This window comes from Equus asinus, chromosome 8 (genome assembly GCF_041296235.1).
Source record: "Equus asinus isolate D_3611 breed Donkey chromosome 8, EquAss-T2T_v2, whole genome shotgun sequence".
In the NCBI taxonomy this organism is placed as follows: domain Eukaryota; kingdom Metazoa; phylum Chordata; class Mammalia; order Perissodactyla; family Equidae; genus Equus; species Equus asinus.
Window position 1 is genome coordinate 93702711 of NC_091797.1, and position 26526 is coordinate 93729236.

Below are 26526 nucleotides of genomic sequence, written 5' to 3' on the forward strand. Positions count from 1 at the left end.
CTGGGCAAGCCACTCAGCCTCTCTGAGCCTGTTTCCTCAAATGTAGGATGGAGATGATTTGGTAATAGTCCTTACCATGAGGGTTGTCATGGAAAGTAAGTGGGATAATCTATGTAAAATACAAGCTAAGTATCCAGCACAAAATATTAGCTATCCCCTTAACCCCTGGAATTGATTTGTGACGCTTACGGTAAATTAACATTCATAGATTTGGTTTGGAGTTTAGCAAATCAAAGTTCCAAATAAATATGTATATTCTATTTCTCCGTAATTCTTAGGTTTTTTCTGTGTGTGTGTGAGAGGCTTGTCCTTAAGCTAACATCTGTTGCCAGTCTTCCTCTTTTTGCTTGAGGAAGATTGTCACTGGGCTAACATCTGTAACAATCTTCCTTTATTTTATATGGGATGATGCCACAGCGTGGCTTGATGAGTGGTACTAGGTGCCCGCCTGGGATCCGAACCTGCAAGCCCCCGGCCGCCGAAGCAGATTGTGCGAACTTAACCACTCCCCACCAGGCTGGCCCAGGTTTTTTTTTTTTTTTTTTTTTTAATGTCTTGAGAATACGGACAGAATCTATGGTGGAATCTGATGAATTATGACTAAAAATGGTAGTTTATTAATCCATCAGTGAAATATTATACTGAGAATGCAACAAGATTGGTTTGTCTTTTTTTTTTAATTGAGCTAAAATTTATATACAGTGCAAGGCACAGATGTTAAGTAAACTGATGAGTTTTCACAAATTATATACCTGGATAATCAACACCCCAGTCAAGATGTAGAACGTTTCCATCACCCCAGAAAGTTCCTTTATGCCCCCTTCCAGTGAGTTCCCACCTTCCATAGGTAACCACTGTTCTGATTTCTGTCATCCTGGGTTACTTTTGCGTGTTTTTGAACTTCATATATTAGGATCATACAGTATGTGCCCTCTTATGTCTGGCTTCTTTTAAAGTTCAGCATAATGTTTTTGAGATTCAGCCATGTTGTCACATGTCTCAGTAGTTCAGTCTTTTATTTGACTACTTGTATAAATATAAGGCAATATTTTGATCCATTTTAACATATAAGTTGTTTCCATTAAATTTGAGGCCATTATGGATAAAGCTGCTATGAGCATTTGTTTTGGTGGAATCTGTTCTCATTTCTCTTTGGTAGATACCTACCAGTAGATTTCTGGATCATAGGGTGGCCATATCCTTAATGTTATAGCTGGTCACAGCATTTTATACTTCCACCAGCCAACACGAGAATTCTGGTTGCTCCACATCTTCGCCAGCATTTGCTTTTGACAGTCTTTCTAATGTAGCCCTCCTGGTGGATGTGGAGTGCTGTCTCATTTCTCTGATGACTAATGGTATTGAGCATCTTGTTAAAGCCCAGTCAGCCAGGAACAAACGCCTATAGTTTTATCAGGTCAGATTGATTGCTCTGAAGGAGGGAGTTCCAGAGAGGAACTCTGAAATGCTGCTCCACCTGAAGGAAAGGAATTTGTAAGGTTTGGATTCCCACTGAAGGATTCTGAGGAGAGTCAAAGAGAAACAGGGATCAGTTTTGGATTGGTTGCTATTTCTGAGGCAAGATGAGGAGAAGTAGGGATACACTAGGGAGTACTGTTGTGGGTATCTTCAGGAATAAAGGAAAACAGCAAAGCTTGTCTGGGTATCATTGGTAAGGAAGCCAAAGAGGGGGTCCTTGTGGCATTTTACAACTGCCATGTGGACTTGGGAGAAACAATGTTTCCTTGCAGCTGGCTTTATCTGTCTGTCCTTCCAATCTGATGAATGGTAGGGCTGCTTTTACTCTTTTCAGTCTAAGCTGATTTTCATTCTTTGAATACCAGGCAGGTCTTGACACTTTCAACCTTTATCATGTCCTCATTGACCATTTGTATATCTTCTTTTGTGAAGTATCTGTTCGTCTTTTCATACCTTTTTAAAAAATTGGGTTATGTGTCTTTTATTGTTATTGATTTGTAGAAGTTCTTTATATATTCTGGATACAAGTCCTTTCTGAGATATATGTATTGAAAATATTTCCTTCCAGTATGTGGCTTGCCTTTTCATTTTCTAACAGTATTTTTTTTTATTGAGAACAAAGTAGGTGGTTATCTATATTAAAATGAATTAACATCATTTTTTGAGGAGCAGAGTGTTTAATTGTGATACAGTCCAATTCATCATTTTTTTCTTTTGTAATTAGTGATTTTTGGGTTCTCTGTAAGAAATTGTTGCCTACTCCAAGATCTCAAAAGATACTTTCCTACATTTTCTCTGGAAGCTTTATAGTTTTAGCATTTATGTTTAGGTCTGTGATCATCTTGAATTTTTTTCTGTGTATAGTGTGAGATAAGAGTCAAAGTTTTTTTGTTTTTTTTTTTTATCTGTTTATCATGTTTTTCCAGCCCCATTTGTTGAAAAGACTTTTCATTACCCCGTTGAATTGCCTTGGCACTTTTGTTGAAAATCAATTGGTCGTATAAGTTTGTATCTATTTCTGGACTTTCTCTTCTGTTCCACTTCTCTATTTGTTTATCCTTGTTCCTTACCATCTACCTCAATTACTGTGTCTTTATAGTAAGTTTTGAAATCCGTAGTGAGTCCTTCAGCTTTCTTCTTCCTGGGATGTTGTTTGGGATTGCACTAAATCTGTACAGATCAATTTAGGGTAGATAGGGCATCTTAACCATATTGAAATTTCCAATAAATGGGCATAGGACACCTTACCATTTACGTAGGTTTTCTTTAATTTTTTCAGCTGTTTTTTGTAACTTGGTGTAGAAGTTTAGTATGTATTTTGTTAAAGTCCTAAATGTCTTTTTTATTTTTTTGAGGAAGATTAGCCCTAAGCTAACTACTGCCAATCTTCCTCTTTTTGCTGAGGAAGACTAGCCCTGAGCTAACATCCATGCCCATCTTCCTCTATTTTGTACATGGAATGCCTACCGCAGCATGTCTTTTGCCAAGCGGTGTCATGTCCGCACCTGGGATCCGAACCGGTGAACCCTGGGCCACCGAGAAGCGGAACGTGCAAACTTAACTGCTGCGCCACTGGGCCGGCCCCAATATCTTATTTTTTTATGCTATTGGAAATGGAATTATTTTTTAAATTCATTCTCCAGTTGTTTGTCCTAGTATATAGAAATGCAGTTGATACCTTGTGTTCCGTGACCTTTGTAAATAGTTATTAGTTTTAGTAGTTTCTTTCTCCTTCTCTCCCTTCTTTTCTTTCTTTTTTTTTAATTGCATAGAGTTGTCTGTGTAAATAATCATGTCATATGCAAATAAGGACAACTTTATCCCTTCTAGTCTGTATGCTTTTTTTGTCCTTATTGTACGGGCCAGGATGTCCAATAAAGTATTGAACAGAAGTGATGAGCTGGTAATACTTGACTTTTCCCTAGTCTTAGGGGGAAAACAAAAGCACTCAGTATTTCACCATTGAGTTTGTTACTTTTCAAGATGCCCTTTATTAGATTGAGATTGTTCCCTTCTATTCTTAGTTTATTGGGAGTTTTTATTATGAATGTTGGTTAAATTTTGCCTAATGCTTTTTCTGCATTTATGAGATGATCATGTGGTTTTCCTGATTTTCAAATATTAAATCAACCTCATAATCCTGAGATAAACTCCACTTGGTTGTGATGTATTGCCCTTTTTACATATTATTGATTTTGATATGTTAGTGTTTTGTTAAAAAAATTTTACAGGTACTTTCATGAGGGATGTTGGTCTGTAGTTTTCTTGTAATGTTTTGTCTTTATTTTCTGAAAGACTTTGTAAGATTGGTATTATTTCTTTAAATTTTTTTTTTCTGGGTATAGGTTTGCATAGGAGTTATATTTTTTTACTTTGTATTTTCTAAATGTTCTAAAGTAGGTTTTTTGTTTTTATTGAGGTTATGGTAGTTTACAACATGGTGATATTTCAGTTGTATGTAGTTGTGTGTCAGTCACCATATAGGCACCCCTTCACCCTTTGTGCCCACCTCTACCCCCTTCTTTAAATTTTTGATAGAATTTTCTAGTGAAATTATCTGGGCCTAGAACTTTCTTTATGGAAAGGTTTTTGATTACAGATTTAATTTTGTAAGTAGATATATAACTACTAAGAGTTTCTTTTCTTGTCAGTTTTGGTAAACTGTTTTTCAAGGAATTTTTCATTCTATCCAAGGTGTCAAATATATTGGCATAAAACTGTTCATAAAAGTGCTTTATTATTCTGTTAATGACCGTAGAATCTGTGATGACACGACTTCTTCCATTCCTGATTTTGGCAATTTGTGTTTTTTCTCTTCTTTTCTTGATCAGTCTTCCTAGGAATTTATCAGTGTTTTTAAAAAGCCAACTTTTGCTTTGCTAATTTTCTTATGGTTTATTTTTATTTATTTGATTTTAGCTCTTTATTTTGTTCTTTCTACTTACTTTGGATTTAATTTGCCTTCCTTTTTTTTTACCTTCTTAAGGTGAAAGCACAGAGCATGAATTTTTTTGTTAGATTATCGATTTTAAATCTCTCTCTTCTGATATAAGCATTTTATGCTATAAGGTTTCCCTCTGCTTTAGCTTTATCCCACAAATTCTGATATGTTGTATTTTTCTTATCATTCAATTAAAAATATATTCTAATTTCCCTTGTGATTTATTCCTTGACCTATGGTTTATTTAGAAATGTGCTATTTAATGTCCAGATATTTAGGAATTTTCTTGAGTTATTATTGTTTTTAATTTCTAAGTTAATTCCATTGTAGCTAGAGAACATACTTTGTATAACTTCAGTTTTTGAAATGCATTGACACATTTTATGGCCCAGTATATAGGGTCTATTTTGGTGAATATTCCACATGCACTTTAAAAGAATGTTTATACTACAGTTGTTGGGTGTAGTGTTCTATGTCAAGCTGGTCGATAGTCATCTACAAATTTTCTTTATCCCTACAGATTTTTTGTTTGTCTGTTTGTTCTATCAATTACTAGAGAGGAGTGTCAAAAATCTCAAACTATGATCGTGGACTTTTCTATTTCTCCTGGTAATACTGTCCGTTTCATTTCATGTTTGGAAGCTGTTATTTGATGCATGTGCAGTTAGGATTGTTATGTCTTCCTCATGAACTGCCCCTTTATCATTTTGAAATGAACCTCTTTATTTTTGGTAGTATTTCTTTCCTCAAAGTCTACTTTGATTTATATTAATAAATCCTCACTAGCTTTTTTATATTTACCATTTGTGTGGTTTACCTTTCCTACTCTTTTACTTTTAGTTTATTTGTGTCTTTATACTAATAAAGCATGTCTCCTGTAAACAACATGTAGTTGTGTCTTAATTTTTTATCCCATGTGACAATCTCTGCCTTTTAATTAAAGTGTGTGGTTCCTTTATATTTAATGTAATTGTTGACATGGTTGGGCTGAAGTCTACGTCTGTTTAAAAGTTCTCTGTCCCTCCTTTTCTGCCTTGTTTAGTGTTCATTTAAAATTTTTGATATTACATTTTATTTCCTGCATTGACTTTTTAACTCTGTACCTTTTGTATTTTTTAAATGTGGTTCTAGGGATTACAGTATTTATCATTAACTTATTACAGTTCTATTTAGAATTACTATTGTATACTTCATGTTAAATGTAAGAACATAAAACCTATAAAATCCCTTTCCCCTCCATCCTTAATGGTATTTGTTGTCATATATTTTGTGTTTATAATACATATATTTTACCCAATACAGTGTCACTTTGCTTTAAACAATCAGAATTCTTTTCAAAAAATTAAGAAAAAATATAGTCCTTTGTTTTTACCCACATATTTTCCATATCTGATGTTCTTTGTTTCTTCCTGTAGATTTGAGTTTTCATCCATGTCATTTCCTTTCAGCCTGAAGAAGATCCTCTGGTGTTTTTAAAGTACAGGTCAACTGGGGATGAATTATCTCAGCTTTTGTTTATGGTTATTTCACTCTCACTTTCATTTTTAAAGGACCTTTTCCTGGATATAGAACAATGACTTGATTTCTCCACCCCCTCACTCCCACATGTTTTTAAGACATTGTTCCATTGTCTTCTGACCTCCATTGTTTCTGATATAAAGTCACCCATCATTTGTATTGTGGTTCTCCTAGATGTAATCTGTCCCTCTTCCTTTGCTTCTAAGTTGTTCCTATTAACCTTTGGTTTTCAGCAGTTAGAGTATGATATATTTAAGGTGTCGTTTTCTTGTGTTTATCCTGTTTGGGATTCACTGAGCTTCTTGGATCTGAGGTGTCCTGCCCTATCCTGACCAAATTTGGGAAATCTTATATTATGTTTTCTTCAAATAATTTCTCTGCCTCATATCCTCCCTTCTCTCCTGCTGAGACTCAAATTACAAATGTTAGACTATTTAATATTGTCCTACAGGTCACTGTGGCACTGTTCAATTTTTTTCTATTCTTTTTCTCTCTGTTTTTCAGATTGGATACTTCCTATTGATCTGATTCAAGTTCAGTCATCTTCTGCAGGTTCTAATTTGTAGCCCATCCAATGACTTTTCTATCTCAGATATGGTACTTTTCACTTCTAGAATTCTCATTTTTTTTTAAATTGTGGTAAAACCTACATAACATAAAACTTACCATTTTAGTCATTTTTAAGTACACAGTTCAGTGGCATTAAGTACATTCACAGCATTCATCCATCACTAGTATCTATTTCCAGGACTTTCTCGTCATCCCAAACAGAAACTCTGTACCCATTAAACAATATACCTCATATAAGTGGAATCATACAATATTTGTCCTGTGTGTCTGGCTTATTTCACTTAGCATCGTGTTTTCAAGGTTTATCTGTGTTGTAGCATGTATAAGAATTTCATTCCTTTTTATGGCTTGATAGTATTACATTGTATAGATATACCACAATTTATTTATCCTCCATATGTTGATGGACACTTGGGTTGTTTCCACCTTTTGATTATTGTGAATAATGCTGTTGTGAACATAGGTGTACACACATCTATTTGAGTCCCTGCTTTTAATTCTTTTGGTTTTATATCTAGGAGTTGATTCACTGGATCAAATGGTAATGCTATCTTTAAGTTTTTGAGGAACCACCAAACCATTTGGTTCTTTTTGTAGTTTCTTTGCTAAGTTTTTCTATTTCTCTGCTAAGATTCCCTGTCTGCTAACTAATTTTGTTCATCTTTTCATTTAGGTGCTCAAACTTATTTATAATAGCTGTTTTTAAGCATTTGCTGATTCCAACATTTGGATCACTGTTTCTGTTGACAGCTTTTTTTCCTTTAAAGGTGTTGCATTTTGTTCTGGCCAGCCATGGTTCCTTTTTGTTCTTGTGGTTCCTGTGGATCTTGTCAAGTGTGGTTTTTTTCTTTCTCTGTCTGCGTTGTCTTAAATTTTTTCTTCAGTGTTAGAGCATGGCTCTTACTCCTCAAGCTTAGCCTTTCTGAGTTCTGAGGTTCTCAGTGAGGTCTCTCCACTCTGACTGGGCTGGCTGACTCTCCATCTCCCAGCCTTCTCCAACTGCTGGTATCTCTGTTCAGCTCTTAGCCCTGCAGCAGCCACTCTGCTAGGCCTCAGAGAGTCTGCCTGTGCAGCCTCATCAGAGGACCTGGGGCAGCCTCACGTAGAATTCTGGGTATCCCCTTGTGGAGTGTGCAGGGTGTCTGTGAGCATGCCTGTGGGGAGGGGTGAGGTCTCCACCAGCTTAGGCTTAGGAAGGCCACATGTGTCCACATAGTCCTTCCTACAGTCTTGAACTCCAGTCTGTGCCTCAGCTCAGTGAGACTGTCATGCTTTGCTTGGACTCCCTTCCCCCGCCCTCAGTGTCCAGAAAGTGCCCCCAGGCAGTAAGCCTAGGCGGCCAAGGGGCTCACCTGGGGCGTTTCCCTTCTCTTGGGGATCACAGTCTGCACTGCCTGTTGCCCAGGGTCCTGGAAACAGTTGCCTCACATATTTTACCCCATGGTGTGGCCGACACAGCCCGTGATGGCTGCTGACCAGTTGTCCCAGCACTGCTTTGGCAGCCTTTGATGTCGTCATGATGAGCAGGTAGCCCTAGGCAGAGGTGGCAGAGCAGTGGTTCCCAGGCCTCTCTCCCTGTTGACCTCACCTGGAACACTTGTTTTAAGTACTGTTTCCTGGGACCCAGCTCAGACCTGCATGGTCAGCCTTGGGGGCCTGGCATCTGTTTTTAATCACTTCCCCCAGGGATCTATACAGCAGCAGCCTAGCTGGTCAGCATGGACTGGAAGGGCTTTCACGAATGACCACTGAGCACTGTTGGTAGTTCAACCTGGAACTGCTGAAGAACCAGGGTCTCAAAGTCTGTCTTTCATACTGTGTGAGTGCAGGGCTGACACCAGAAATAACAGAAAGTGTTGGGTTGTTGGTGGTTTTGGGGGGTATTGTTGTCTACTTTCCTTTCTTTTCTCCCCATCTAAGCTTATTCGCCTCTTAATGGCACAGTATATGAGGAAGAATCCAACTATTTGGAACTTCTTGTTCTTTTGTAGTTGTTTTATTTTAAGTGCTTTCCTATTCTTCATTTGGGTTTTTCTTAGGGAGACATTACAGAAGCGAGTGTTTGCTGTTTGGTGGCAGAAGATGTTTCAGCATCGAGAACACCGCTTGGCAGAGAGAATGGTAAGTGGCTGTCCCTGAGGAGATGCCTGGGATAGAGGCCCTGTTTCAGGCCTTGGCATTCACTGCCTCCCTCCCTCAGGACATCACTCAGCACCCAGGCCCACACTGGAGGGCGTCTTGCCTGTGACCAGGACTCATGAGGCAGGAGCAGGGTCTGGGGCATCTGTTTCCCTTGTCAGTGGAATTTACAGATGGCTTCTGGGCCAAGATGGTTCCTGAACATCCATTTCCTTTGCCTTGGTCATTGTTTGTGGCCTGTAGCTTATTCCCTGGCTTCTGTACCCCCTCCTACATTGCATTCTCTCCCTCCCGTCCTGCCGCAGGCCATCCTTCATGCAGAGCGGCAGCTTCTGCGAAGGTCCTGGTCCATGTGGCACCAGCAGGCAGCAGCATGTTGCCAGGAACGGCAGTGGCAAGCAGTGGCCTGTGTCCACCACCGCCGTGGGCGGCTCAGGAAGGCTTTCCGTGTCTGGAGGGAGCGTGCCCAAGGGCTCAGAGCAGAGTGAGTGGCTGCTTCTGCCTCAGAAGCTCTACCCCTCTCAGGGCAGCTTTGACCACAGTAGCAGCACTGGCAGCTCTGAGTGCTCATCCGGAGGGTCATGTTAGACTAAACTCTGGTTTTAAGTTTCAGAAATTCAGCCTGAAACAGTCTAAGCAAAACCAGGGCTGTAGTGACAGGATCCTGGGGTACCTCATGGAGCTCCCAGTGTCAGGAACTCAACTGGGGACAGACATGCTCTGTGGATCTGCAGTCCTGTCCCATCAGCTACATCCTCCTTCCTGGTTAGGGCCCATTCAAAGTGACCATGGCCAGGAAAGAGACCGAGAGGCCCATTTTGGGATAGCTGACCGCCCAGGACCAGCAGCTGTGGCCAGGGGGCAAGCTGTGGCAGTTTCTACCACACCACGTGGTTTTGGGGAAGGGCAGGCAGCCCACATGTCTACTGCAGACACTGTCCTGCTTTGCTGCCTTTCCATATCCTCTTTGTGCCCTGAGGATCTCCCCACTTCTCCAACTCTGGCCACATTTAACCTTCTCAGTCACCTGCACATGAATATGCTTCAGTGGTACTGGAAGCCTAGTGAGGTTGTCTGCAAAACTTTGGTTATATGTACACTTTTCTAGGGGGAGAGAAGTGCACATATAAACTTTGGCAGCTCTTCAGAGAGGATCTTATTCCCCCCCAAATTTAAGAACCACTTGGCAGGGACCAGGGACTGCAAAGGAGCGTCCATCGAGAGGACCCTGGCTGGGTCTGGGCCGCAGCACTGAGCTCCACCTGTCTCCCTGTAGGAAGGTGGACAGGCTGCTGGCTGCAGAGTTCCACTCGGCATGGCTCCTGCGTTGGGCCTGGAACAGGTGGAGAGAGGTAAGGCTCTGGCACAGGCCCCACTGCATGTGGCTTGTGGACAGGTGGAGTGGTGTGTCAGCATGACTCAGAGGGACATATGGGCTCCTCCACAGTCCCTCGGAAGCCACCTGCCTCAGCGTAGAGAAGAGGCCAGGTGCAGATGAAGAACTGTTACCTGGTCTCTGAGATGAGTGGCTCAGAATTCCTCGTTCTTTAGGTGCTAGGCTGTTCTCTTCTGACTCACTGAATCTAGAATTCCCAGTTTCGGCATTTACAGGCCTCCTACTGCTCAGGGTAAAGGACCTTTAAGCTAACCCTGCTTGAGCATTGCCCCGAGTCAGGCACTTGCCCCATTTGATCCTCACAAACTCCTAAGACATAGATGAGCTGGAGCTCCCAGGTTAAGTACCTTACCTGAACTCACCCAAACTGTGTGTAAGATGGAGGCAAAGCTGAGCCCGCCCCCTTGGCCCCATGGCCCTCAGAGCCCGGCCCTCTCCTCTGTCCGCAGTGCCTGGCCCTGCGGCGTGCTGAGCGGCAGAAGCTGATGCGAGCTGACCTGCATCGCCAGCGCACCTTACTGCACAGGGCGCTGCAGAGCTGGGGGGTAGGAGCTGCTGCTTCCTTCCAGATCTCTCCTTACGTTGCAGTGGGGGGGGCTTCTGGAGACTTTGTTTCCCTTCGTTGTTCTTCCTGCCCCTCTCAAAGCAGAGTAATTCCACAAGCCTCACACAGAGCAAGTGCCCTGGGCAGAGGTCTTGCAGCCTCGGGGCTAAGTTCTTCCATCCCTGCTCGTCAAAATGAAACCAAGTGCTGGCTGAGGTGCCAGCCTTAGTGGCCCCTTGTCTAGGAGCCCGGTGGTTTGACATATTAGGTGAGGGCCTGGCGAGACAGTCCTCTCCCTGTTGTCTGGGTGATCTCCGGCCTTGGGACTCGAGGCTTTTGGCCTCTCCCCACCCTCTGTGGTAAGTGCTCTGGGCATCACAGCCCCTGTTGAGAAGGCACCTCTGAGACCTGCCTGGGAATAGGGAGAGATGTGGGCCCAGGGGTGGCCTCCAGTCCTCCTGGTCTCCTGCAGACGTACCAGAGCCAGGTGCGGAGCATCCTACAAGAGGTGGCAGTGAGGGAGAGCCAGCACAGGAGGCAGCTGCTGCGGTGAGTGTCCCTGTGTCTCCTGGGCCCAGCCTGAGGATCAGGGGACTAACTCCAGACCCAGGCAGGTTGGGGGCTCTGGACCCGGGCCCAGCAGAGGATGGGCCTGGCTGCCCCATGCTGCTCATAGTGGGGCCTACCTTTTCCACAGCAAGCACTCCATTCACTCGTTCACCTCATACGTCTTGAACCCCTTCTGTGTGCAGAGCAGGGCCTCTGGGAAGCAGCTCTCCCCTGGCTGTCTGCAAGATTCCTGCTTGTCTTGCTCCTCTGAGCACTTTTCCTTCCCTGCTTCAGACCTGCAGGATTCAGCTTTTCGAGGCACCATTTCATCTCCTCTCCTTCTCCAGAAGCTGCAGTAACTCCCTTTGCCTCTCAGTTCCTAGTCAGTCACCTCCCTGCTTGGCTTTCCAGGCCTTTCACTGACTCTCCAGAGCCATCTCTCAGCCTCTAGGACCATCAGCATCTCTCACGCCCTTCAAGGTCACTTCTGCTGCCTTGGCTCTGGCTCCCTCAGCCCATCCTCCTGCTCCTGCTCAGCCAAGCTCTGAACTCACTCCTTCCCAGCAGGCCTCCCTCATTCTACCCTTTCTTTTCCTTCTTCTGTATTTGTTCAGTACGTGCTGTTCTAGGCTGCCTGTGGGCGGTGGAGTTTGAACACCTCCGTCCCTCCTTCAGGGTCCCGTAAAGTGCCCGTCCAGCTCCTTAGACAGAGCAGAATAAGAAAGAGGGACTCCCTGAACTAACTCAGCAGCAGCACAGACACTGAGGTTCCAGTGCCTTCCTCCAGCTTCCCTCTCTCTGCACCTCTCTTTTCACGGCATGAACCGCCTGTTGTCACCATTGCCCGGTTTGGCTCTTATTCCCTGTAGCACATAAATGCATGAGGATGTGGTGTTGGTCTTGTTCACCGCGCTGTCCCTGGTGCCCCCTCAATGCCTGGCTCAGAGCAGGTGCTCAGCAGCCGTGTATTGAGTGTCTGCATCAACATAAACACGGCTGTCAGTGAAACAGTAGTCTTGGGCATGGGGAGTCCTTGACTCGGGAGTGGGCTGAAGAACCAGGAATGATTCACAGAAACCTCGCACTGTTTCTCCACACTGGTGTCACTCCCTCTCCCCGCTCTGTGCACCTGCAGGGATGTGTTACGTTGCTGGAGAGAGAACACCATGGCCCGTGTGGATGAAACAAAGAAAACGTCTCGAGCAAGTGCTCACTACAGAAGGACCATGTGTTCCAAGGTGAGGCATGGGGAAGCCAGCTGGTCAACCAGGAGGGTTTGAGACCGTGTTCCTCTGAGGAAGTGGCATGGGGGGTGGTGCCAGAGATTGGAACTGAATGAGGAACCTAGGATATGGGACAACTCTCTAGCTTGCACACATACAGCTGTGTGAGCAGCTGGGTTTTTAAAATTTATTTATTTTTACTGAGTTATGAACCAATATCTAGTAAAACAAAAATACAACACGTGTGAGTGAACTAGTTCTTATCAGAACCAGTATTTTCTACATGTGGAATTTTCCACTGGGACAAGCCATGTAAGTCACTGCACCTCCATCTCCTCATCTGTCAGAAGAGGGTACTCGCTCCTGCTTATCGGCCTTGCAGGTTTTGTGGCCATGGAGGCTTTCTGGAAAACATAGAGCATCACGGGAATGTGAGGTCACTGGTCACCATCAGTGGGAAATATCCCCAAAGTGCCACATGATGGGGCCTGGTCCCACATGATAAGCAAGGGAGGACGTGGCCGTGGGAACAAGACGTGGGATCTATGCAGAAATGAAATGACTGACGTGGTCCCTGGACTCAGGGATGTTTTAGTAGCAGGCAGTCTTTCGGGAGCCCTGAGCAACAGCACTTCACCTGTGGGAAGGCCGGGGGTGGGGGGCTGGTCCTGACAACGCTGAAGCCTCCCATGGATGAGCGATGATTATGTTTGGTCAAGGCCCAGTTTTTCTCAGGAAAGCTCCGAGGCCAACATTTGTGTCCCCTGCCCTAAAAGGAGGGTCAGACCCTGCTTGGCTTCAAGGCTCAGAAGGGAAGAGGGCTTTTTGGAGGGGAATCGAGTTCGCGACTGTTCAGGGAGTAGGCACCAGGTGTCCCCTGGCTGCTTGACTTCTTTCTGAAGTGTTTTGTTACCGTGATTTCATGTGTCTCACATGTGAAAGAGTGCATATAATGTATAGATTCCATTTAACAATAACAGAATGAAAGCCTGCATAACGACTTTACTTTTTTGTGGTGTGATGTGGTTTAACTCCTTCTGGTAGACATATCCCATTGCCTGAGATACTGGGCTTCCTGTGAGGGGTCTGGGGCTCTGTCCTGTTGCCTGTGGGCTGCGTGGATAGTGGGTGCTTCCTGCATCGTGTGTGAGTGCCATATGACCACCATTTGGCTTCATTCCACAAGGAGCTGCCAGCAGAGCTGGGGTGTCCCCAGCAAGTCAGGATGTGCTATGATCACCTCTGTGTTCTTCATCTGCCCCTCAGGTCCTGGTCCAGTGGCGGGAGGCTGCATCAGTGCAGATATACTACCGACAGCAGGAGGACTGTGCCGTCAGGGAGGCCCAAAAGGTGCTGGAGAGGGGTAAGCGGAGGAGAGGATTGTGAAGGACACAGAACCGTCTTGGTGTTCCGTTTGCTTCCCCTTAGTCATTGTCTCCTCCGTATGTGTATTAGTTTCATGTTTCTGAGGTAACAAATTACCACAGACTGGAAGGTTGAAAACCACAGAAAATTGTTCTGTCAGAGTTCTGGAGGCCAAGTCCAAAATCTCGATGTTGGCAGGGCCGTGCTCCTTCTGAAGGCTCTAGGGCAGAATCCTTCCTTGCCTCTGCCAACTTCTGGTGGCCCCAGCAGTCCTTGGTGTTCCTGGGCATGTAGACATATCTCTCCAGCCTCTACGTCTGTCGTCACATGGTTGTCCTCCCTGTGTGTCCATGTCTCTTTCTATAGGGACACCAATCATACTGGACTAAGGGCCCACCCTACTTCGGTATGATGTCAGTTAATTACACCATCCTGACCCTCTTACCAAATAACATCAATTCTGAGGTTCCAGGATGTACATGAATTCAGGAGGGGGTAACTATTCAATCCAGAACATCATAGCATTCTGTTCCCAACTGATTGCCAACCAGTTGGCATTAAAATGAAAGGCCAGGGGCTGGCCCGGTGGCGCAGTCGTTAAGTTCACACGTTGTGCTTTGGTGGCCCGGGGTTCGCTGGTTAGGATCCCAGGTGCGGACATGGCACCACGTGGCACGCCACATATAAGTAGAGGAAGATGGGCACGGATGTTAGCTCAGGGCCAGCCTTCCTCAGCAAAAAGAGGAGGATTGGCAGCAGTTAGCTCAGGGCTAATCTTCCTCAAAAAAAATAAATAAAAATAAAAAATAAAATAAAATAAAATGAAAGGCCAGGCCTTGAGCTCTACAGAGAAATAAAGAAATGAAGCTGGAATGGAGGCGTTCAAGGTGGTTGGGACGGGGTGGTTTTGATGAGAAAGTATTTCCAGTGGCTGCTGTTCGTCAGCTCAGCCCCGTCCTGTTAGGGTCCCGCTTCCTTGCGTAGTTGGCCCTCGTAGGTTTACAGCGCAGGGTTGGCCTCAGGTGGTCTCACAACCTGCTGCACAAACAGCCTGGGGAAGACAGTCCAGATGGGAGCCTCTGCTTGAGAGACACATGGAAACAGAGACCCGTGGCCCTGCAGCAGGGGAATCTGACACTCCGAGGGGACAGCTCGTGTTAGAATAAGTGAAAATATAAATGGAAATGGTTTAAATCAGACCACAGAGAAAACAGATCAAGTTAGTACATTGGCTTCATAGAGTCTGCGCCAGGACGAAAATGAATCAGCTTTGGTTTGGTTCTCACTGCAGTTTGTGTTCGTGAGCACAGATCCTCTGCACAGGACCGTGGGGTCAGCATCCTGCAGCTGCTCCACCCTTAACGTGCTTCTCGGTGTCCTCAAGCTGCTCCTCACCCCAGAAACCAGTGCTGTGTTTCTAGTTCACTCCCAAGAAAGAGGCCGAGGGCTTCCGCCCATCCTTTGGTCCCTGTTTGGACAGCGCTTTGGCACCAGTGCTGCAGAGGCCTCACCGGTTTGGGTCAGGTGCCCTTGCCTGGCACAGGCGGCCACAGTAGGGAGTTAGAGGTGACAGGCACCAGGTGCAGCCTGAAGCTGCTTCCCTCCACAGGACTAGGGGGCAGCCAGCTTTCCTTAGAAGGGAGTGGCGACACGTGGCAGGACCTGGGATTGCCGTGTCCATTACAGATGGTACAAAGGACTTAGAAGACCATGTGACAGGACACTGTGTTCTCAGCACACGGTAGATGTGCAGTCAATGCCTGTGGAACCATTTCTTGGCTTAACTAAGGCATCCGTGTCTCAGGCACACCTTGTCAGTCCAAGGGTGGGGGCCGGGTGCTGGAGAAGGATGAATTAAAGGCAGGTGTCATGAGACACATTAAAGAGAATGCTTAAGAAGTGCAGGTGGGGTCATATGCTGGCTGTGCAACCTCGGGCAAGTCCTTTCCTCTGAGCCTTAGTTTCTCCATCTGTAAAATGGGCATAATAGTACCTGCCTCTTGGGGTTGTCTTGAGGATCCACTGAGACAATGTAGACACACTTAAAGCAGTACCCAAGAGCTGTCAGCACCAGTCCTAACGCTTGGTCTCCGGGCCTGTGAATGCCGCCTTCCCCACCCCCTCCAAGTTCTGGAGGACACCCCATCTTGGCATCAGTGCCCTGTATCAACCCTCTTCTATTGTCTCTAAAAGAAACTTCTCTTAGAGCCTAAGAAAAGGAGAAAATCCAAAAGGAAAAAATCAAGAGAAGAAAGTGCTCGGTCCCTCAGAAGGGAATCTGGTGATAGAAACAAAACGCAGGATGCGGCCAGGCCGACACCGTGCCTCCTCCCCAGGCCTGGCTCAGGCTGCTTGGACTTGTCTGAGCCTCAGTTTCCTCCCTGGCAAAACAGGGCCGCGACCTCCCACTCCCTCAGACTGTGGGTCTTCTCATCTGCGTGCCCAGCAGCATCTTGCAGGTGGCTCTGCAGGGGACCCTGGCACACCTGCCGTTGCTGTGGACAGACTCGTGGCTCTGGCGGGCTCTTGGGGGGCAAAACAGTGAACAGTAGACCTGGTTCCAGTCTCCCAGGGCCTCGCAGTTGCTGAAGGTGGCCAGAGCTGTCCCCACAGAGTGGCTGCCATCCTATGTGGTGGTTTCACCAAGTGTAGGCCGACACCCTCAACTCTATCCCTACTCTCTAAACTTTCACCATTGCGTAGTCATTTGTATAAATCCTGCAAAAGACCAAACTCTGACTCTGATCTGCCTTAGGCTGTCTCAGGACCTGGTTTCAGCGCTGGCGGGACCGTGGCCAGAGGGCAGCCCAGCGGAGAGTCCAGCTGGAGAGGGCAGCGCAGCATGACCACCAGCGGCTGTTGCTGCGGGGCATGGCCCGTTGGAAGGCGCACCACCTGTGCTGCGTCAGGAAGAGGGTGAGGCAGGCGGCAGCTACCCAGGTCCCCTGAGTGGTGGGGCTGGCCAGGCCAGGAGACCACCTCCCAGGGAGGAAGAGGTCCTTCCTGCAGCGCTCACAGCAGCCAGCATGGGTGCTGGGTGGTTTAGGGTGCTGTGGGCACAAGGCTGCAGGAGCCTTCTGGGAAGGTTGGGGGGAAGCCAGCCTCAGGATCAGGTCTCCTGCAGGTGGAAGATGGCTCAGCAGGGAAACTGGTTCACCCTGAACCATGGCTTGTCAGGGGCCAGGGACCTATGGAGTCATCTAGACACGCCCGCCTGGTGCGGGAGGCCCTTGGCTTCATCCAAGACTCCTCCTGGCAATGGGAGGTTCACTTGGGCCTGGAGCCTCTCCCCCTGCGGTGGCCCCCAGGTGGTCTGGGCATTGGGCACCTGACCATTCGCCACGTGGCTCCCTGGGCACTCTCTCCCCAGCTCCTGCAGAGGCAGGGCACCCGACTCCATGCCCAGACACTCAGCCGGTCCTGCTTCTGCCAGTGGAGACAGCAGGTGGGAGCCAGAGAGAAGCCCCTCCTCCCTTCCCGCTCCCTTCACTGCCTCCGGAGCCCACGCCTCTGGTTCAGCATTGTTAATGTCACCCTCCTCCAGGGCTCCTCACCCCCAGTCACTTCCCTGCACTGCAGCTTCCTTCTGCCTGTGCCTGCGTGAGGCCAGGTCACGTCAGGGCCCTGCTTCTACAGTGTCACATTGAAAAATACATCAGGGTGATATCCAAAAATTAGTATTAGATGCATTTTAAGTCTTTGCCGAGGCCTTGATAGAATACCAGGCAGGATTACATCATGCTCAGCAACGTGTCCCTGCCACATGCACATGTCCCTCTCGCTCTCTGGATTGTAATGCGAGCTGTCCCCAGCCTGTCTCCCACTTGCTCCCTCCCCCCAAGAGCTCTTTGCCTTTGTTCTTTCCAAAAGATCATTCTTTGATCCATCACCTCAGGGCCTGGCAGGGCTGAGCCCTTCCTAGTGGAGGGGGGCAGCGCCCGAGTACAGGGGTCTGAGTGTGACCAGGGCCGTGTGGTCAGGGCGGCCTCCCTGAAGGTGATGTCTCTGTCATCTTCTTTTTCTGGCCGGTAGCTGGTGAACAAGAGGCGGGAGCAGCAGGGCACAGCGCGGGCCCTGTGGTTCTGGTCCTTCTCACTACAGGCAAAGGTAATGGGGGCTCCGCATCCCACTGCTCCTACCTCTCCCAGAGGCAGACGGTGCCTTGGTGGAGGGCAGGGCGGGTTGTGGGCACAGCCCCGGGGGGAGCCCAAGCAGGGAGAGCTAGGCCTCACTTCCTCTCCCTGGAGGTGTGGGCCGCGTGGCTGGGGTTTCTGCTGGAAAGGAGGAGAAAGAAGGCTCGTCTGGATCGGGCGGTGCAGGCCTACCACCAGCAGCTCCTCCAGGAGGGCGTTACGCGCCTCCTGCGGTTCGCAGCGGGCATGAGGGCCTTTCGGCAGCAGCTGCATGCCCAGCAGCAGGTGCAGGTAGGCCCGGGGTCCCTCACCCCTTCTTGTGGGGAGTGGGCAGGGCACAGCATGACCTGACCAGAGGCCGGTTGCAGGCAGCCCACAGTCTCCACCGTGCGGTCCATCGCTGTGCCATGCTCTGGAAACAGAAGGTGCTGGGCTGGGGCAGGGAGCCTCGGCCACCTGCATCCACCATGCCCAGCAAGAGAGTGACATTTGAGGGTCCCCTTCCCAACCGCATTGCTGTGGGGCCTGGAGATGCCACCCTGGAGACCAAGAGGCTGAGGACTCCTCATGGGCCTCAGGGAGCTCTGGGCAGCATGACCCTGGCTGCCGGGGACTCCCAACTCCTGGAGCTGTGAGTAGCCCATCCCTCACTGCTTCTCCTCGCTTCCACCTGGGGCAAAGCTCGGACTGTACTGGAGGGAGGACACTGGGCCCTGAGGGTCACAACTGAACTGCTCCCTCTCTCCAGCAGGATCCCGTCCCTCCCATTCTGCCGGGCCCTAAGAGGGCCCACAGTCTCTGTCCCTCCTGGGTGTGGGGGAGAGAACATGCAGTTAGCAAAGGGAATAGGGTGTGGGTCAGCCCCACCCTCCTGCCCCTAGACCTACCAGTCACCCCACTTCCCCCGTTATGGCTGGGAAGCAGGCTCCCTCTAGGAAACCTCACTTTTTGTGACCTGTCTCCTGCCCCATCCTCGCACACCATGCTGATGTAGCTGTGAGCTCCCACAGTGACCAGCACTGCCTGAGCCTGGGGGAGAGGCCAGCAGGGAGGGCCACCGGCCTGGGTCTCAGTCCTGCTCTGCCTCCCTCACCGCCTGACCCTGACAAGGGCCCAACCCTGACGAGCCTGCTCCTGGTGATATGGGATGAGCACCTATGTCACCTGGGTTGCTGTAGAGGTCAGATGAGACGACGTGGGTCAAGCGTCCCCATGGCATGAGGCCTGCTTCATTGGAATTTCTAGAAGTTCCATGTGGTTCGGGCCCATCCCAGGTCACCTGCTGACCTTGGGCAAGAACCTTTCCTTCTCTGGCCTTCAGTCTCCCTGTGAGATTGGAGGGGTCAGACTGGATGACCCATCTTACAGAGGTCTCAGGCCCCCTGCAGCCCCTGAGCGGCCTGCAGGAATGGGCCCATGTTTCTTCCCAGCAATGCTGCCCGCTCAGCAAGGAAGCAGCCTCGACGCCCCGACTTCCTGCTGGAGCCTGTGCAGAGCCAGAGGCCCCTGGGTTGTGGCACCTTCAGGGGTCAGGGGTAGGTTGTGTGGTCCTGGGCCCCCAAAAGCAGGTGGTCCCTCCATCTGGGGCCTGTGATTTGGGGCCTGAGGGAGGGTAGCCCCCTTTCCCCTTCTCCCTCCTCTTCCTTAGGAGGGTGCTATGGCCTGACCAGCTCCTGCCTTCCCTCTGCTCAGGCTGGAGGTGCTGCGGGAGCGTGGCCTAGGTGTGGCCCAGCCAGCGGGCCCTTCCGTGACAAGGCCCTTCCTGGCAAAGGCCCAGACAGCACTGGTCCCAGGCAGCCCCCTGCCCCAGCCCAGGGCCCTGCTGGGTTCCCCCGGCCTGAAGCTGCCCCCCACAGTGAGTACAGGCCCAGAGCTGCTGCCCCCTTCCTCCTTCATGCCACGTGGGACAGAAGCACCCTCCAGCGTAAGTCCTCCCTGGGTACCTGGGGGTCTGTTCTCTGGCCTTTTGGTGCTCTTTCTCATGCACTCGGGGCTGTAGCCACAGCTGTGCTCATTGCTTCTGGACGCTCCTGGCTCAGGAAGATGCAAGGAGGCCACTCAATCATTCACCAATGATTGTGGCACCAAGTGTAGGGGCCACTGTCCGAGGGACATAGTGGTGAACAGCCTGCTGAGGCCCCTGCTCGTGAAGCTTATCTCCCAGTGGCAGAGACTAAAGAAAACCCCCCAATGCAGACAAATGAAGAGACTGCAGATCATGGCGGGTCGTGTGGGCCCTGGGGAAATATTTGGAGGAATATTTGTAGGAAGTTGTGGAGGATGTTTGGGGGCTGTGATCCGATGGCCCAGCGGATGGTGCTGGTGGCTGTAAACCTTCAGTGGGAGGCAGAGTAGGCAGGACTTGCTCTGATGGGTTTGATAAGAGAGTGAAGGAAGGAATCCAGGATGGCTCCTGGGTTTCTGGCTTGAATAACTCAGAGAATAATGAGTTCTTTTACTCAAAGAGGGAAAAGGGGGGTGGGGACCCGTTTGGGGTGAAGCATGAAGAGTGCGTCTTAAACTTGTCAAATGGGAGAAAAGCTGCAGGACTGTGAGTGTGGCCTTCAGGGAAGAGGTCAGGGCTGGAGATGAAAATTGAGAATCCACACGGATTGAAGGTAAACCCCTGGGCACCAACGAGGTGCCCTGGAAGAAGAGGGCCCTCAGTTCCTGGGGCACGTGACACCAAAGTCGAGGAGTCTGGGCAGGGAGCCGTGAGAAAGCATGAGTGCTCAGAATGGAGGAGACAGCAGTGGGGTTGGGCCACCCCAAGGAGCTGGTGTCTGAAGAGAGTGCGAGATAAGCAGGAGTGGTGAGGGGGTGAGGGGTGATAGGAGAGACACTGTCACCAGGAGGGAATGGAGGAGGGTTGTAGGTATGTGGTTGGACAAGGAAAACAGTTGCCTCTGACCACTTTTCTCACCGAAGTACAGACGTCACGGCTGAGTAGGCGGGGGTGAAAGGTCAGTAAGGCCTGAAACAGCTCTTGGGTGGTACTGAGCCAGGCCCTGGGCAAGGGGTGGGACCTAACTGCAAAGGTGTGGGGTGCTCCCTGGGTTGCTTGTGGGACGTTCTCCATCAGTGTCAGGTCCTGAAGGAAGGGGCAGGGCCACACTGGGTGAGCTGGCTGCAGCGGGTGTGGGGAAGCCCAGCTCCTGGGGCCTCACCTAACCCTGGTCCCCCAACAGTGGGCAGCCTCAGTGCCCCCTCCTTGGCCTTCCTCTCAGCTTCCCTGCTCAGTTTCCATCCTTCCTTTACAGGTGTCAGCACTGCCAACCACCCCTGGGCTCATGTCCCGGGCCTCTCCATCCCCAGCCAGTGTCCCTGACCCCTGCCTGCTCCTTCCTGGGGACTTCACAGGCACCAGACATGGGCCTGGCTTTGAAACTGCAGGTGTGCCCCTGAAGCCTGGCAGCACAGTGAGCACTCGGCCCACTCCCAGCACCTGGGCTCCCTGCATTCAGCCGGGGCCCGGCTGGAAGGGTGGTCAAGATGAAGCTTATTCTCCTGTTGCCATGGGCGACACCGATCTGGAGGCTGAGCTTGAGGGCATCCAGCAGCAACTGCAGGACTACCAGACCACGAAGCAGAACCTCTGGTAAGACTCAGGCTGCCGCCCGTCCCCAGGAAACAGTGGGGAGCTCTGTCTCCCCAGAGCTAGCTGCCAGGGTCCTGGGGGTGATGCCTCTACACTGTGCCAGCCCCCCGCAGACAGGTGGCACCTTGACTTCTCAGTCCTGCTCAGGAAGGTCCCAGCTGGCCTTACCTGTGGGACAGGGGACAAAACTGAGCAAAACTTTAAACTTGACTGGGTCAAGTGAAAGCCAGGCCAGTGGTCTACCCAGGAATTGATGATGACATGGGATGACGGTGCAGAGAAGACAGGCCTGGGCCGCAGGTGCAGTCAGCCATCCTGTCTTGCCTGTGGTCTGGGTGCAGAGCCCACACCCCCCATGCTCAGGCTCGAGGCTGTCCACACGAGCAGCAGCCTTGGAGGCTGAAGGGAAGTGGGCAGGTCCCGCACACTCAGCTCTGCACAGGGAGAGGGACAGGGAGGGTTTCTGCCTGGGCCCCATGAGCTGCTGTCTGCGGGCGGTGGAGGCTGGCAGAGGAGCAGGAACAACCCTCCTCTCTCCACCTGCATCAAATAGCTGCTGTTTGCTTCTCCCTGAGCCAAAGGCTCTGCCACGGGCCCAGCCAGGCAGCAGGTGTCTCACTCCCTCAGGTCCTATCAGCGGCAAGCGAGGAGCCTGCGCCGGTGGCTGGAGCTGAGCCGGGAGGAGCCCAGGCCTGAGGACGAGGAAGCAGAGCAGCAGGTGCAGGAACAACTGCAGGAGGTGAGGCCCCAGGTGGCCCCTGGGACAGCTCCCAGGCTGTGCTTCCTCTCAGCTCAGCCCGTCCCTCTCACCCCCAGGTGGAACTGCAGATCCAGCAGCTGGCCGCTGAGCTCCAGGCCCAGCGCCAGCCCATCAGCGCCGGCATCGCCCGCCTACAGGCCCTGCGGCGGGCTCTGTGCTAGTCATCGCCCCGGGGAGGCAGGTGCTGGGCCTCACGGGAGGCCTCAGCCCACCTCCAGGAACAGAACGCAGAGCTGCAATGAGTTTTTTTATTTCAAATTGTTGCAATTAAATGAATTACTGTTCAGAAGTCTCCCACTTTTCATACAAAAATACTGTGCTACTGATACAGTTGAAAAAGTTCAAATGGCTTCTCCTGCAGGAGAAATTCACAGCATCCCCAGGAAACATGAGACCTGGCCCTGTCCCCACCATCAGTGGCTCCCCAAGGACTGTGCATCTGTTACCTGGGGACAGGTTTTCTAGGCACTGACCCCTTCCCCCAAACACACCAAGGCTCCTCTGCTTCCACCGCAAGCTCCTGAATCAATAGCAGCAACTTTCCCGTAGTCTCTGTGCGTCTGGACGTGGGAGGGGACACAAGCTCTCCCCGGCCCCATTCACTTTTTGGACACCATTCAGGTGGATGCAGCAATTGGTCTTGCCCCCTAGGAAGCGGACTTGACTTGCCAGCTCTGGAAGGTCATTCACTGGGGCCTGCAAAGTGCCATGCCATTGTCACCATCCGCAGAAGATGCTGGCAGAGCCAGGGGTGATGCATTTAGCCACAAGTGCAAAGAGGAAAGACAGTTTTCCCAACGAGCAGGGTGGGGCAAACTTGGGACAGAAAGCTGTCACATTGAAGGCCGTATGGCCCTGCTCTGAGGGGGCAGCGCAGACCCAGTCAGTGCCGGAGGCACCTCACCCAGTGCAGGGGAGGCAGAGGGAGAAGGCCAAAAAGCAGTGATGGGACGAGCAGCAAAAAGGTACATTTATCACTTATCATCTTAAAATGGAAATCAAGACCAACTGAACACTCAGCCAGGAGATGTTTATACAGTACGTTAAAAAATCTCCAAAAGGGAATCTGAGATCATCCCAGCCTGCACTTTCTTTCTCTCTAAGGTGGGAAGGGACGTCGTTGGTCTAGGGCAGGACGGGCTCTGACTTTGTCGTCTGCACTTGGGACAGCAGAGACAGAAGTCACCCACTGTCAGACCCCATGGCCCCAAGGTAGTCCCCTCCCCAGGACAGCCGCAGAGATTTCCCTCAAAAAGACCCTCACATTTCTGTTTGGAAAAGATTCCTCAGCAGCCACAGCCAGGAAGGAGGCTCTAGAGGGAGCCCAGAGCCTCCCCGAATCGGATTTTCTGTCCCGCCTTCAGCTTGAAGTTGAAGTCCTTGGGGGCCTCAAAGATGAGCACGATGGTGGAGCCCAGGTTGAACTCGCCCAGGTGCTCGCCCTTGCGCATGCGGATGCCCTCCTTGTTGGCGTGTGTCACGAAGCTGAAGTCGTTGTAGGAGCCCTTGCTGTACCTCGGGCTGTTTGTGTGCAGGTCCTGGGGGAGGTCAGGGGGCAGAGCATGTGGAGTCCTGCTCCCTGTACCTTGAACACTCATCTGGTGCCTGTCCCCAACCCAGCTCGGAAAGGGAGGTGGAGACAGGGACTCGGCCCATGGGCTATGAACTGGGCCCCGGAGGAACGTGGTAATCATGGAGATCTCTGTTCTGCAGCACCCAGGAGGGCAAGAGGTGGTCACAAACCAACACCAAGAAAGTTAGCCCCGTGGGCTGGGTGGGCATTGGCTGCACCCTCACACACTCTGCCTCCAATCAGTACACCCCACCCCAAACTCAGTACTCCTCTGTGGTTCTCGGCAGAAGCAAAGGGCCAGGTGAGGAGGTTAATTCCCTCCCTCTCCAGGCACCTCCAGATGGGCAAGTGGCCGCAAATCTGGGCAGCAGGGGCACCAGGCAGAGCAGAAGCTCAGGGCCCAGGCCTTCCTTGGGGCAGCTGCTCAGCAGAGCCAAGCCTGGCAGGGGACACACCCTCCTAGAATTTATAGTCCCAACAGACTATACATAGGAGATGGGGTGAGGGGACCATGAGTGGCCCAGCCTTTGGCCTTCCGTAGGGTCTGAGCTCTGCTTACCCTGTCGAAGTAGATGCGGATGGAGCCCACATTGGTGGCCCCCACGGCCGTCAGCGAGAAGAAGCCATGTTTCCAGTCCCCAGTCAGGACCACTCGCTCATTGTGGCAGAAGAGCTCTTTGATCCAGCGGGCCATGCCAGGGTTCACGGACATCAGAGAGCCTGTGGGGGCAAGGACACTGCCACTCCCGACCCAGTAGGAGGACCAGCCTCCCGCAGCCAGTGTGTCCACTCTGAGACAGCCCAAGACCCAATGTCACCCCATGTCATCGCAAATGCAGAGCGGGCTAGACCCCGCCCTGCCCCCACTGCCCATGCTTGGCCAAACTAAAATAGTCAATTCTGGGCCTTGGCAAGCCAAATCTGGAGCCTGGGTCCCCTCACACCAAAAAGCTGACGACCTCTGAGGCCCAGGGAAGCCGCTCCCACCCACGTGCAGCCCTGGCATACCTGGGAAGTGGCGCCGGTGGGAAACGGTCCAGTCAGTAGGAGAGTGGAAGCAGTGGTAATCCCCGGGAGCCAGGTAGATGACGCAGTGGTACAGCTCGTTCCCTTCCCGGGTGACCAGCTGGCTCCTGAAGGAGCTACAGGAGGTGGCTGAGGGGGCAGACACCAGGGCCAGACTCTCAGACAAGCACCCGAGGCCGCCTAGCATGGAACCTGCGTGCAGTCTGGGCACAGGCTCCAGGGAGGCCCCGAAGCTCCAGGCACAGCAGTTCCAGGACCACGTGCCGGCCCTCAGTTCCGATAGCCTTCCCAGCATCCCCTCCCTCCCCCGCCCACTCCAGTCCTTCATCCTCTGATGTCCAGCCCAGCCACACTGCAGCAGGGCTGCCTGGCTGTGACCAGGCAAGGACCCACCTGGTGGGAAAGGCAGGTCCTCCGTGGAGGTGCGCGGGCCCAGGAATGACTCCAGTGAGTAGGTGACCCCCTTGACCTGCTCCACTTCACAGTTCTTGACCTGCCCAAAGTTGAGGATCTTCCCGTCCGACGGGCTGATCTGGAAGGGCCAGGAGAAGCTTGCTGCCAGGGAGGGGAGGGGGCGGGGCGAGGGGACACAGGCAGGGCCCTCTCCTCCCTGGGGGCACAGCCCAGGAGCGGTGCTCACTGGGCCACCTGTGGAGGCTGCTGGGACTGGCTCCCAAAGGCACAGCGGGAGTCCCGTTTCTGGAGGGAGGAGTGGAAGGCAGGGCGGGGCCTCACCACGCTGTGCAGGCCACACACAGGCCGGGCCTGCGGCTTCAGCTTGCGCCGGAAGAACTCGCTGAGGTTGCGGTAGTGGTGCAGGTCCTCCACGGCGGCCTCCTTCATGTTCACCCCGAAGGTCCAGATGTACAGGCTGTAGACGGGCCTGCGCAGCCAGTGCGGCAGCTCCACTTGGTTGAGGCGGCCCCAGGCCCGCGACAGCAAGCGCGTCGGCACTGACTTGTACAGGGCCACCTGCAGGCCACAGGCAGGCAGAGTTGGCCAAACTGCATGCCCACCCCACGTCCCCCTAGTCAGCCAACCCCCACGATGGCTTTGTGATGTGGTTGTTTCTCACTAGGAACTGGATTGAGCTTCCCAAATACTCTCACAAACTGAGTACTGGCCGAGGCCGAGACCATGACATGGCGTCTTACAACTCAGGTGTTCCAGTCTAATGCAGAGGGCGAATAGCAACCGGCCTAGTCCCCAGGGAAAGACTGGCCAGCACGTTCTTACTTCTTGAAGGGGGGGCATTAAGGGATCTGATCGCGTCCCAGAGAGAAGCTTTGGCAGGAGGCGGTGCTGCTGCCTGTGTCCTGGACTGGTACAGAAAGGAGGCCCCGGGGGCATGGGAAAGGCTACGAAGCCAAAGCAAACACGCTCATCCTAACAGGAAGCAAGGAGAACACCCAGAAGTCCCCCAGGGTTGGGACTTTTGCATGCAGATGCGCTGTATCATTGTCGTCTGGGCCAGCACTCAGAGGGCCTGGACTCGCCATGCCGGGAGCTCAGAGGCATTCTCCAGAGACTGGGCCAGTCCACAAAGCTGGAGGGGACTTGGCCCCCTGAGGCTCCTCGGCTGGCTTCAACCGAAACTCTCAGGGCCAGGTGACCTGGAAGGAGCAGCCTCTTAAATCTCAAGTGCTGCTGCCACAGTGGAACCTGCCTCTAATCAGCAGCAGCTGCTTGTCTGAACACAACCAAGGCACCAA

General features: G+C 50.9%; 2 protein-coding genes across 30 annotated transcripts in view; one reads left to right on the plus strand and one right to left on the minus strand.

Moving 5' to 3' along the window:
- The window catches only part of SFI1 (SFI1 centrin binding protein), an 89783-nt gene extending 67326 nt beyond the window's left edge, over positions 1-22457 (plus strand). For 6 of the 15 annotated variants that reach the window (XM_044775544.2, XM_044775543.2, XM_044775548.2 and 3 more), the window contains 17 exons: positions 8548-8629; positions 8953-9131; positions 9924-9999; positions 10493-10588; positions 11060-11136; positions 12272-12374; positions 13626-13722; positions 16480-16640; positions 17095-17169; positions 17757-17831; positions 17972-18148; positions 18226-18488; positions 19288-19392; positions 19550-19781; positions 21118-21455; positions 22083-22194; positions 22272-22457. In XM_044775544.2, coding sequence (XP_044631479.1) covers positions 8548-8629; positions 8953-9131; positions 9924-9999; positions 10493-10588; positions 11060-11136; positions 12272-12374; positions 13626-13722; positions 16480-16640; positions 17095-17169; positions 17757-17831; positions 17972-18148; positions 18226-18488; positions 19288-19392; positions 19550-19781; positions 21118-21455; positions 22083-22194; positions 22272-22376 — 2353 coding nt within the window. In that variant the 3' untranslated portion in view covers positions 22377-22457. The remainder of the gene's footprint in view (positions 1-8547; positions 8630-8952; positions 9132-9923; positions 10000-10492; positions 10589-11059; positions 11137-12271; positions 12375-13625; positions 13723-16479; positions 16641-17094; positions 17170-17756; positions 17832-17971; positions 18149-18225; positions 18489-19287; positions 19393-19549; positions 19782-21117; positions 21456-22082; positions 22195-22271) is intronic. The other 9 variants (XM_070516413.1, XM_070516415.1, XM_070516419.1 and 6 more) reach the window with 5 other exon arrangements.
- The window catches only part of PISD (phosphatidylserine decarboxylase), a 38776-nt gene continuing 34699 nt past the window's right edge, over positions 22450-26526 (minus strand). For 9 of the 15 annotated variants that reach the window (XM_070516429.1, XM_070516432.1, XM_070516430.1 and 6 more), the window contains 5 exons: positions 25550-25786; positions 25208-25346; positions 24797-24943; positions 24348-24508; positions 22450-23753 (listed from right to left, as the gene is read on the minus strand). In XM_070516429.1, the coding sequence (XP_070372530.1) occupies positions 23529-23753; positions 24348-24508; positions 24797-24943; positions 25208-25346; positions 25550-25786 (909 nt within the window). In that variant the 3' untranslated portion in view covers positions 22450-23528. The remainder of the gene's footprint in view (positions 23754-24347; positions 24509-24796; positions 24944-25207; positions 25347-25549; positions 25787-26526) is intronic. The other 6 variants (XM_070516428.1, XM_070516431.1, XM_070516437.1 and 3 more) reach the window with 1 other exon arrangement.